Here is a 13,578-nt window from a genome sequence, read left to right on the forward strand (position 1 = left end):
GTTCAATAGGTTATAGAGTTAAGATACCATAAGCCTAAAAAACGATCAAAGTTTTTTTCTTTTTTAAATGCACACATATAACAAAAAGGAAAGAAAGTGCTAGTTCAAGTATTTCAGGAAGAGGTAGATCTTCAACCTTCGTTTGAAGATAGCCAGTGACTCAGCTGTCCAAACCCCTAGGAGAAGTTAATTCCACCACCTCGGTGCCAGAACAGAAAAGAATCTTGATGTATACCTACCTCTTACCCTGAGAGATGGTGGGACCATGAGTTGTCATGGTTACTCCAAGGATGCGAGCTGTGACTGAAGGGAAGATCAGATCGTTATGGAGGGATATTGCAAGATCATGACCTGGGGATGTATCACCTGAGATGATCAACAGTTCAGATATCTTTATGAATAAAAATAGTTGTCCCTCTGGTTTAACATTGAATCTTGAGTGATACATCAGACAAACCAAACCTCTTTTAAGATAACTGACAACATTTTAAGGTCAGTTTCTTGTACATACTCTATATTGGACTTCAACTTTTGTAGGTAAGAAACCTTTTTATGCCTTTTATCCTATTGTTGGTTCATTTAGCATTTAAAGAGTCAAAATGAATCGGTTAATTGATTGCGACAGGCAAGGTGTAGTATGGAAAACAGATAGCAGGGGAAGGTGTGTAGAAAGAAAAACCATGAATAAAAAATAAGAAACTAAGCTGATGAACTGGGGCTGCTTCAGTGAAAAACTACTGAACTCCTACTTGTACTGAAACTTTATCAGCAAGCTTAGATGTTTCAATCCCCTCACCCTGCCCACACCTTGATTAAATCACACCATGTTTTTTGGTTTAGTGGGTTTTTGGGTGGGATTTGTTTTTAAAGGCAGATGAGAAGCATTCTACAGCAATGAGCACACAGATAAAAGTCTGTAATGTTAACTCCATGTGTATTCATTTCATGTCTATCATATTTCTCAAGGCTGATTTATGATAATGTTATAAATTACCGTTAGAGCCACATTGTGTACGTTTAAAAAAAATCCTTGAATTATATTAAGATCCCAAAAAAATAAAGTAAATTTAAATAATACAGTATAATTATTCACTAATACATATTTAACAGTGTGTTTGTATGAACTGAAGGCAGTATAGACAATAACACACAGAGGGCTTGTGTGTCTCATAAACAGATGTGATATTTAACATTACTTTCTTTAAAATGTACTTCTTGAGTATTTCGTGTCATTTGATGAGGATAGCAGATGGCAGAGTCTCTCCATTAAACCCACATAGCTTGCACAGATTAATGAGCTGGAATGATGTGGGGGAAAAAACACTGACACTGTGCTGCAGTAGGGTTCAAAATACTGCCTCTGTTCACAGAACAATATGTAGTGGATTATTCACTACTGCGACTGTCCAGTGTCTGACTGCATCTTACTGAGTACACAGATTCATCATGACCTACCATCCAAACTTCATGTCAGTTCAACGTGTAGCAAAATATTAGTAACACATGTAAAGATATTTGGCTGATCCCCACTGTTTTATTATTATTTATGATTGGTTAATAAAAGGTTAGTAAGTAAGTCAGTAACCCTAACGTCAGGGTTAGATTGTGTGTGTGTGTGTGTGTGTGTGTGTATATGTGTGTAATGAACAGAAAAATTGATTTGTTTCACTTGTTGCTTAACTGAAAAATATGATCTAATCTAGAAATATTATTTTGTAATAAACATAGCTGATGTTCTTGTTGTGTGTCTTTCGTGTCAGAATGTAAGTTTTGAACAGCTTTCCTAACAAGTCTACACTCATGAGAGGAAATGATTTCTTTTTATTTTTCACAAATGAAGTGTGGCTGGATTTGAGGACTCAGTCCACTGTGGAGCATCTCATTGAGAAAACACCTGGAAAGAACAAAAACCACTTCAAGGTGATCACACACACACACACACACACACACACACACACACACACACACACACACACGCACACACACACGCACACACACACGCACACAAATACACACACACACACTCATATACAAACAAATACACACACTCACAAACACATATTCACACACACACATACACACACAGACACTGACACACAGTCACACGTTCAGGTAAGAAAACACCTGAGGTCCCTCTTTCTCTCTCTCTCTCTCTCTCTCTCTCTCTCTCTCTCTCTCTCTCTCTCTCTCTCACACACACACACACACACACACACACACACACACACACACACACACACACCTCAAAAACATCATTATAGAAGGGTTTTTATAACTCTGCTTCAGATTTATTTACATTTTTACATTTAAATGCAATCATTTTATTTTACTTCTAATTTTACTAAAATATTTGGTTCTGGAGTGCAGAATAAGACAGGTCTGCCCATCAGTACGTACTTTAGTGCAGTGAAATTGCGCTGGTTGATGGACAACGTGGTGGAGGTGTACGAGGCTGTGCGCTCTCACCGTGCCATGTTCGGAACCGTTGACTCCTGGCTTATATGGGTGAGTTTACCACACACACACACACACACACACACACACACACACACACACACACACACACACAGACAAACACACACACACAGATACAGATACAAATGTACAATAGCAAACATTTATCCTGAGCTTTCAGTCAGTGTGGAGTTTTACATGTACTTTCTGTCTTTGTGTGAGTTTCTTCTATCTCATGTTTCCTTCAGTTTCTCTGAACTGAAGGAAGTTTTTCCTCCCACATCTCATAGTTTCCTCCCGTGTGTTTGATTTACTCCTGTATTTCCTCCACTTCACTGTAAACGGACCCAAACCTTACCAGCATCATGCTCCGCTCATCACGGCAGTGCTGTTGTCTTTTCCTTTCATTTGTCACCTTTACCCAATTAGCACAATAATCACTTACTCGTAACATGTAACTAACATGAAATAAAACATCTTTATAACTAATGTACTAATTAATTACCATAATCTAATCTATCAATTTAACAATTCTTCTTGTGGTCACAAGACTCAGCCCAATCCATTTGTCTACTTGTTTTTTTGGTTCAGAGTTTAACTGGAGGAAAAAATGGTGGAGTTCACTGCACAGATGTCACAAACGCCAGCCGTACAATGCTCTTCAACATACACACCATGGAGTGGGACCTGGATCTATGCAGGTGAACATGCGCGCATGCACACACACACACACACACACACACACATTCGCATGCACACACACACACGCACCCACACACACACACACTCGCATGCACACAAACACACACACGCACCCACACACACACCCACACACACTCACAAACACACATACACGCACCCACACACACTCGTGCACACTCACACACAGACACACATGTACACACACACACACACACACACACACACATATATATATATATATATATATATATATATATATATATATACATACATATACATATATATATATATAATTTTTTATAATTTTGCATTATGAACATAAATTCTATAATAATAATTCTTCTGTCAGTCATTCTTTTATTAAAATTTATTCAATTAAGTTTTTCATTTGTTTCAAGAGAAATAAAGTATTTTACATACATCACAGAGTTACAGAGCACATGAAGACTCCCTCATTGTTCCTAATATTTTCTAAGAAGATCCATTCTTATATTTATCGTAATGATACATCTTTCCATTGAGAAGATTTTGTTTACAAGTTTAATCCATTGCGGATTTAGTGCCAGTTCCTGCTGCTTCCTCCTTCTTTTTATGTTTTTTTTAGCAGTGTTTGATATTTTTCTGCACTAGTTTATGTTTACTAGTGCTTATTACTGGCACATTGCATTCGTGCTCCTGTTTTAGCATCTTGTAGTTATTTGTATAGATTTGTAGAAGATCAGCTTCCTAATTGACCCACGTTTTGTAAGCATTTGTAATTGTACTGATCAAGTCAATTCAGTTCTATTTTTTTTGTAAAAATTTATATTTATTTCTTATGAGCAAGCCAGAGGTGATGGTGGTGAGGAAAAAGAGAGAGGAGATGACATGAGGAAGATTGAGGAACCAGACTTAAACTAATAAACTACAGTATAAACTATGACATTAAACTTATAAACTATTTTTTTTTCCACTGCATTTTTTCCCTTATAGTCATCTGGAGGTGTATTTATGTTAAACACTCTCTGATTTATCAGCAAATCTAACTTTGGCTATGGTTAAAATCTCCCAGCTGAAATCAGCTGAACACTTTCTCTTCATCCAAAGTGGTTAATGCTGCAATAAAATACATTTTATATGTAGATATGTATATGTAATGTTCTTTATATATTCAGTAGATTTCTCCTCATTCTCTCTTTTTGTGCAGAATGATTCTTTATTTCTGTAGTTTTTCTTCCCTCTGTTGTGCGTGGTCTTTCTGTTTTCATGAAAATTACAGGCTTTGCATTTTTCCAGGAAAGGTTCTTGCTTCCATCTGTATTCTTCTAATTGAAAAGAAATGACTGTTGAATCTGTTTTTTTACTGTAAAAAAAATCTAATAAATTAAAAGAATTACTGTCTTTTTAGGTACTTTGGGGTTCCTGTTGAAATCCTCCCGGAGGTTAGAAGCTCTTCAGAAATATATGGTTATGTGGTAAGTTAACTGTGTGTGTGTGTGTGTGTGTGTGTGTGTGTGTGTGTGTGTGTGTGTGCGTGAGTGTTTATTGCCAATAAAGGTAAAGCTCTTCTGAATCTGTGCTATCTTGTAGATGAATTTCCGTGCATATGATACCTAATGTTCATCTTTCTGAATCATTCTGAACATATTCATTTATTCACAGTATAGAGCAGTTTATTATTAGTAATATCATTTAACAAAGAAAACTGTATAGATGCTTCTCTGGTGTTTGTCAGATTGATTTAAGATTCATGACAAGACTGTATACAGTATTCAGTCTCAGCACTCTGAGGTAAACAACTCCTTTAGGTTCTCCTGAAGGATTTTGTAATTCGTTGCGTCTTGGTTATGTGACAAGCTGTGTTTTTGTCTTCTTAACTTCACGGGAGGGAAGCAATTGGAGGCTGCTGAGGAAAGAAGTGTTTACCGGCTATTACATAAGTGATAACAGGAAATTACTTGTTTTGAAGATGTTCAACAACATTTGACTGTGAGCTAGCCTGGACCTTTCCACTTCAGACTGCTTGAGACTCCTACACTGAATATTAAACCTATTTCTTCATTCCCATTTCCTGTTAAATAAAGTTGGACTGTGAGCTCTGAGCCTTAATACAGCCCTGTTTCTGGACTGTGCTTTGGTTCTTTTCTTGTGGTCCACAATGATGTCCCCTCCAGCTTCTCATTAGGGATAGATGTTAGAGATATATAGTAACTTAATTTTGCACTTTAAACTTTTTTATTCTGTTTCTATATTTTTTAAAGCTGCTTTGAGATAATGTGAATTGTTAAAAGTGCTATGCAAATAGATTGACTTGAATGTTTCTGAGTGTGACCCTAACTGTTTTGGCTGTATGTTTTGTGCATATGGATCCTTACACTATGTCCTGCTTTACAGTCTCCGTTGTTTAGTTTCCTGTAATGGCTTATCCCTTTTCTTTATCCCTCTTATAGCTGCATTTATGAATGGTTATAGCTTTTAGATATTAAAGACCAATATTTACTCTTATTATTAATAAGGTTTATGAACCAGGTCACTTGATGTTTTACTTGCTTTGTAGTAGCTAGCAATCACAGTGAGAAAGTTCCTTTGTGCTAAATAATTCTCTGTCCTGGAAAACAGGACACACAGCACTGATACTGGCTCACTGTCTTTGTCACTGTATATACTGTCTTTGCTTTGTTTAATTAGAGTACTTTTAAAAATCAGTTTATTGTTAGGTTTAAATATAACATCAGTGAGTTGTTACTATAGAAAGAGGAATGTATTAAATTATAGTCTTTTATTTGTCTTGCAGCTAGAACCAATAACCTGCTGTTATAGAAATTAATCAACACATTAGAGATGACACATTATACAGTGAAATATCTGTGGACACCTGGCCATCACACCTTTATGTGGTTCTTAACCAAAAAGCCACAAAGTCTGAAGCACACAATTGTGTCTGTAGTTTTCAGTTTCTCATGAGTGGAACTACAAACAGCATTCCAGCATGGCAATGCCCCTTTGCACAAAGATCCATGAGCTCCATAATGGTGTAGAGGTTAAGGTTAAAGTGGAAGAACTGGAGTGTCCTGTACAGACAGAGCCCTGACAACACCACTGAACACCTTTGGGATGAACGGACCCCAGACCTCCTCACTCTTACAACATCAGTGTCTGATCTCATCTGATCTCTGATGATCTTGATCTATGATGCTCTTGTACAGTAGCTGAATGAACACAAATCACCAAAGGTACACTTCAACATCTAGTGAAAAGAAGTGTGGAGCTCATTATAACAGTGAAGAAGAATAAATCTGGAATGAGATGTTAATCATGGGCATGTGGGTGTGATGATCAGAGGTGCACAAATTTTTACTCATATAGTGTACATACATACACACACACACACACACAAAACAGTGAGCGGGGTTCAAGAAGGCGCCCGGTGAGGTCGTGGTTTTGTAAGCTGAGGAAGAAACGGGTATGAAGGTATAATATTCACAGAGTTGCTAACTAACATCTAAGATTGTTACTGGTTGTCGAAAATATAAACAATCGTGTATTTGGACAGTGCAAACATTTTCTACAAAGTTTTCCGAAGTGGTGTTGTACACGTTTAAAAATTACGGAGGATGCTCATGTTGGTGCAGAGATGGAGGTTGAGTCTGTGAATGAGAAAAGAAACTTTAACGAAATTCATTCGTATGCCTGTAAAGTAAAAACAGGAGGAGATTGTGATTCCTGTCCGAACACACCAAGGAAAAATCAGGCCCCAAAACGGCAAAAAAAATGTCACCTCGGCTAAAGAAAAGGAACTCTCTTTGAGCGACGTGCAAGAAAACATCATCCGAATTCTTTCCAAAAAGATTAACAAGAGATCCTATCAGATTGAAAAAAATGGTACAGCAGAATTCGTCCAACATAGAAGAGTTAGGCAAATCTCTTACTTCAGTGCACAATGATGTAATGAGGCTGCAAAAGGAAAATGAAATCCTAAAAAATGCAAATCCACTTCTGGAGAAAAGTGTCAGTGAAATGAATGCAAAAATTCAGGACCAGGAACGCTACTGTCACGGTTAGACAAAGACGAGTGAGGATCTAATTGCAGTAAATCCGTTTAATGAACATGACACGACACAGGAACACAGACAGGTAGGCAGGACTAGGCAAAACACTGGCCTGATAGCAAACGGAAAAACAAACATACATACACATAACGACTCGCAACAGGGAAGTGAAAAAACAGTGTACATGACATGAACCAATCACCAAGCAGTGAGAGACAGAGACGACACACCTGAGGGAAAGATTGAGTACAATTAGTGTCCATGGTAACAAACAAGTGGGCGGGGCAAAACAATCAACAGCAGGGCAAGACAGCAGACAGAAACAGGGCAAACACAGACAGGCTCATTACAGCTACAGCCGCAGATGGTGCCTTCGTTTATACGGGCTGTCCAAGCAATCTACTGAAAATGAGAGTCATGGAGATATGTAAGGCGCTGGTTTCGGGTACAGACAAACATGGACACACAGGAGGGTGGAGCGAAGGCACCACAAGGGTGGGAGGGTGGGTGAGTTCGTGTTGTGGCAGAGCCGGCCGAGCAGGTGGCCAGGGCGGAGCCGGCCGAGCAGGAGACCAGGGCGGAGCCGGCCGAGCAGGAGACCAGGGCGGAGCCGCAATCAGAGCCAGAGAACAGAGCAGGGCCGGAGACCAGGGCGGTGCCGCAGGCGGAGCCAGAGACCAGAGCAGGGCCGGAGACCAGGGTAGGGCTGCCGATGCACTCAGTGATCTGACCATGATCGCAACCCATGGTGGCGCTGGGGGTGCTCTGAGCCTGTAACTAGGGTCGGTTCGGCTGGTTCCGTTGACCTGGCTGGTGAGGCAGACGGCTTAAGGATGCCGGCCGCCCGAACCAACATCATCGGAGTATCCACTAGGTTAGAGATCAGCCGTTTCGCACGGGCCTCAGTAGAGCTTGCCGGTATGGTAGCCTTGTGAACAGGCTCGGTCACAGGTGTGCATGGGACTGGGCTGGACGGAGTCACTGTAGGGCATTCAGGTGTCCGTGGCTGGTTTGGCTCCGTAGCCCACGGAAATTTTTTTAAGGCCGGCTTCCGTCTCTCCACTGCCCACGGTTAACAAGGACCCGCCCAGGAGCAACGCTAAGTTGACGAAATCTGACAACGACCCCATTTCTCGGCCAGCCGGCATTAAATAGCGTAATTGTTTTCCAGACCATGCCTGAAGATGTCTTTAAGAGCTTTCTCTCCAAAGTTTACCTGGTTACACAGGTAGACACCTCAGCATATTCCTCGATGGGAGAATCTTCCTGACACATGAAAAATAGTTGTTCAGTCACAGTTAGACAAAGGCGAGTGAGGATCCAATTGCAGTAAATCCATTTAATGAACAAAACACGACACGACACAGGAACACAGACAGGTAGGCAGGCAGGACTAGGCAAAACACCGGGCTGATAGCAAACAGAAAAACATACATACACATAACAACTCGCAACAGGGAAGTGAACAAACAGTGTATATATATGTGACATGAACCAATCACCAAGCAGAGAGACAATGAGAGACAGAGATGACACACCTGAGGGAAAGATTGAGTACAATTAGTGTCCATGGTAACAAACAAGTGGTTGGGGCAAAACAATTAACAGCAGGGCAAGACAGCAGACAGAAACAGGGCAAACACAGACAGTCTCATTACAGCTACAGCCGCAGATGGTGCCTTCGTTTATACGGGCTGTCCGAGCAATCTACTGAAAATGTGAAAATGAGAGTCATGGAGATATGTAAGGCGCTGGTTTCGGGTACAGACAAACATGTGATAATGGACTCTCTGGATGTGGTGCATCGTCCTAGTAGTCTAAAAACTTTTGATAAAGGCAGAACAGCTAATCCAAGACCGGTTATCATGAGGTTCATATCTTGTACTGCCAGAGATTTTATATGGCAGAATTCCAAAAACAACGAGTACCTAACTACTAAAGGGCTATGCTTTAAAGAGGACTTGACTGCATCGGACAGAGAAGCACGGAATCGTCTTTGGCCAGCTGTTGAGAAAGCAAGAAAGGAGGGCAAGAATGCATACTTCAGCGGAGCAAGGGCGTTTGTGGATGGGAAAGAAATTTGTTTTGAAGAAGGAAACAGATAAACTAGCAATGATGTAACTAATGTATGAAGCAGACAGGAAAGGCTTAACTTTACTGTTACATTTACGGATGTGTGTTGGTTATAATAATATGAAACATGTTCTATTAAGATGTTTGCAACTATTATAGTTTATTAATGTAGAATATTTGTGGGAATCCCACATGTGGGAAAGTTTATTTTCTTCTTAAGGTTGATCTTAGTAATTATTTGTTCTTTGTATGTCACTTTCTGTATTTTTATATCAATGCCAGAGGGATTCGTGATCAGTTAAAAAGAAAAGCTTTGTTTTTATATTGCAAAGAAAACAATGCAGATTTTTGTTTAATCCAGGAGACACATGCATGTTCTTCAGATGCTAAATTTTGGAAAAGTCAATGGGGAAAAGAAATTCGGTTATCATTTGGTAGTAAACGAACGGCAGGGGTTGCTATTTTACAAGATAGATTTACCGGGCAGATATTAGAGCTTGAAAAGGATGATTGTGGAAAATGGATACTACTTGTTATAGTAAAGGACAACGAGTTTTTTATTTTGGTTAACTGTTATGCCACCAACAACAAAGCCAACAATAATATACTTTTTTCACATATTGAGTCTAGAATTCAGCATTTTATTGTCATATATCCTCACATTGATTATTGGTTAGTGTCTAACAATATAATTAATAATGTGACCTCAGTCCTGATTGAACCATGTATAATGACAGATCATAAAGGAATATTTATTGAAATGGATTGGGTGCAGGGTAAATCAGGTAAAAGAAATGGTAATTATTGGAAATTAGATAGTAAATTGCTAGAAAATGAAGGCTTCAAGGTACAAATTAAACAAATTATTGAGAAATATTGGGCAGGTGCATGTACAGAAAACCTGTGTGGAAAATATTGGGAACTAAAGTTTGACATTAGAACAGCAGCTATTAACCAGGGGAAACTTGTAGCAAAATGTAAAAGAGTGAAAGAGAAATCCGTTATTGAGGAAATTTAAAGTTGAGGAAGCCTTGAGTGTTACAGAGATTGAGAAATTAAATGTATTACAAACTGAATTAGATAACATATATGAGGAAAAAGCAAGAGGAGCATTTGTGCGATCTAGACTTAAATGGTTAGAAAAAGGGGAAAAAGATACTTAATATTTTTTTGGCCTTGAGAAGAGAAACAGTGAATTTGCCTTAGTCTCAAAATTAATGATCAACGACATAATTGTAGATAATCATTTAGTTATTTCAAAGTATATAGCCCAGTTTTATAGTAATTTGTATTCCTCCACCTTGACCACTTCCAGTATTGATAGTTTTTTATAAAATTTATGAGTGACATCAAAAAAATAGATCAGGATTTTTTGTACTTGTGTGATAAAGAAATTAATATTGAGGAGTTGAGAGACTGTATTAACCTGTTAAAAAGCAATAAATCACAAGGCAACAACAGGCTAACAGGGCTTTTTCACCTTTTTTATTATTAGTTTTTATGGAAGCAGTAAATAAAGGTGAATTGCCAGCTTCATTAAAACAAGGCATCATAACATTGATTCCCAAACCTAACAAAGATAAGTTGCTTATCGATAATTGGAGACCAATTAGTTTGCTCAATAATGACAGTAAATTGTTTGCGATGATTTTTGAAAGAAGATTGAAACAAGGTTTAAGTTTAACTCATAGATGAAGAACAGTCTGGTTTTATGCAAGGCCTTCATATTAGGAATAATATTAGGCTGGTCTTGGATATGGTTGATTATAATCACCTTATAAAAGATGACAGTTTTATTTTATTTATTGACTTCTATAAAGGGGCACGTTGGCTTAGTGGTTAGCACGTTCGCCTCACAACTCCAGGTTTGGGGGTTCGATTCCTGCCTCCACCTTGTGTGTCTGGAGTTTGCATGTTCTCCCCATGCCACGGGGGTTTCCTCCGGGTACCCCAGTTTCCTCCCCCGGTTCAAAGACATGCATGGTAGGTTGATTGGCATCTCTGGAAAATTGTCCATAGTGCGAGTGTGTGTGTGCCCTGCGATGGGTTGGCACTCCGTCCAGGGTGTATCCTGGATTGAAAATGAATGACTTCTATAAAGCTTTTGATACTGTAAATCATGATTTTATTTTCAAAGTTATTAAGTTGTTGGGTTTTGGTGATTTGTTTTTAAAAGCAGTAAAAACATTATACAACGGATGTAATAGCTCGGTAAACTTGCTGGTGGAACTTCTCAAAGGTTTGATATCAATTGTGGAATTAGACAAGGATGCCCTCTTTCTTTTTTTTTAAATTTCTGTTAGTCACTCAAGTTTTGGCAGTACATATTAAGAAAAGTTTAATGGTATTATACAATTTAATGGTATTAGTGCTTTAGTGCAGAATTTAAACTTAGTCAGTTTGCTGATGAAGCTATTTTTTTTAAAAACAAAATTGAGGTTCCAGTTATAATTAGAGTTATTGAGGAATTCTCTGATGCGTCGGGTCTTAAAATGAATCTAGATAAATCTGCATTGTTTCCCCTAAAAGCTTGCTCCCTTACACATATATAAGGCATTCCAGTTAAACACCAGTTAACCTATCTGGGTATAGTCAACTAAGTTTAAATTTTGAACCAATTATTGAAAACAGACTTTTTCTGGAGAAAAAATAAAAACATTATTTAAAGAAAGAGGTCATATGCAATACTAAAGAACAAGGGGGACTAGAGGTTCTGGATTATAGTACACTCAATAATACTTTCAAGATTAGATGGTTAATAGAATTTATGAAAAATAAAGATAGTGTTTGGAATGTATTTTCTAATTATATAATTACCTCTATTGGGGGCATACATTTTTTGTTGAAATGCAATTTTTCTGTTGATAAAATTCCGGTTAAATTGGCTGGTTTCCATAGATATGCCCTGTTAGCATGGAATTTGATCTATAAACACAATTTTTCACCTCACAGCTATTGCATTTGGAATAACAAAGACATATTATTTAAAAACATATCACTTTTTTTTTAATCAAAACTGGATTAATGAAGGGATTATTTTGGTAAAACAGCTGTTAAATTCTGGTGGGTATTTGTTGTCTTACACAGAGTTTCTTGAAAAATTCCAATTACCAGTTAAACCAAGAGATTTTGCTATTGTTTTGATGCAATTCCAAAGAGTGTTGTATTTCTTTTAAAGAAATCGAGTTCTTTGCAAATTAGATCATAAAATCATATAGATGACTTTTGTGGTAGTTTATACATGCAATGTTAATATCTTGAAACAAAAGTGTAGCAATAATATTATAAGAAATGCCCTCTGGTTTGTTTCTTTCCCTGCAGCAAGGTTTTTTCGGTCTTCCTTATTTCGTCATATATATACTGGGACAAAACATGGAAAATACGTTTTGTGTCAACAATAAAATTAAGGAGGTGTCACAAAATTCTACATAGGATTTATCCTGTAAAACATCTTTTGGAAAGATTTAAGCTTAATATTTCTTATGCTTGCAAATTTTGTGGTCAGGAAAAGGAAACGATTTTGCATCTGTTTTATCAGTGTATCTACAAGACTTTTTTGGAAAGATGTGGAAAATTATATTAGTAGAAAATTGGGTTGTGTGATAGAAATTGGTGTATTTGATGCATTTTTTTTATTTTGAGGGAGATCATTTTGAAAATAATGAATAATGAACAGCTATTTATTGTATTAGGAAAGTACCATATACACAAAACAAAGTGGGCCCTTTATAAACCAAATCTGTCCCATTTTATAAATGATTTCACTCATACAGTACTCTTTTAGAAAAAGTAAAAAACAAAAAAGCTAAGAAAACGTGATATTTTAAAAGAATTCAAGTTTTTGTAACTTTTTTCCTTTCTTTTCTGGTAGCCAATGTGACTGATACCTCTTGTTGTATGGCATTGAACAAAATGTGTATTTTGTGTTTTTCTTTTTGCATTAATAAAAAAATAAATAAATAAATAAAAAACCAACATACAGTACATACACAACATAGATATGTTTACCTTTTGCATTCTTTGCACTTTAGACATTATCTGACCCATAATGTCTAATATTGGCCTTGCATTTTAGCATAAATTAGCAAAACAGTACATGCTATGTTGAATTATATTTTCACTCAACTTATCACTGTCATCAGGAACTCAGTAACATTATAATGGGTGTATGTATAGAATCCTGTGATTTGTTTCCTGCTTGTTTCTAGAGCTCAGGGTCACTGGTGGGCGTGCCCATCTCTGGAGTAAGATATATTTTATTCTTATCATTATTGTTATTCATTAATGCAGCAGATATTATCTGTACATTATGCTGTATTAA

The 13,578-nt window shown here is 37.5% G+C and overlaps 1 protein-coding gene across 1 annotated transcript in view; it reads left to right on the forward strand.

Moving 5' to 3' along the window:
* Positions 1-13,578, forward strand: part of LOC113646220 (glycerol kinase-like) — a 41,613-nt gene that overhangs the window by 9,582 nt on the left and 18,453 nt on the right. Inside the window, exons 5-9 of the mRNA XM_027152313.2 lie at positions 1,841-1,920; positions 2,368-2,505; positions 3,046-3,155; positions 4,544-4,610; positions 13,466-13,501. Coding sequence (XP_027008114.1) covers positions 1,841-1,920; positions 2,368-2,505; positions 3,046-3,155; positions 4,544-4,610; positions 13,466-13,501 — 431 coding nt within the window. The remainder of the gene's footprint in view (positions 1-1,840; positions 1,921-2,367; positions 2,506-3,045; positions 3,156-4,543; positions 4,611-13,465; positions 13,502-13,578) is intronic.

The sequence above is a fragment of the Tachysurus fulvidraco genome, chromosome 6, assembly GCF_022655615.1.
Source record: "Tachysurus fulvidraco isolate hzauxx_2018 chromosome 6, HZAU_PFXX_2.0, whole genome shotgun sequence".
Taxonomy (NCBI): domain Eukaryota; kingdom Metazoa; phylum Chordata; class Actinopteri; order Siluriformes; family Bagridae; genus Tachysurus; species Tachysurus fulvidraco.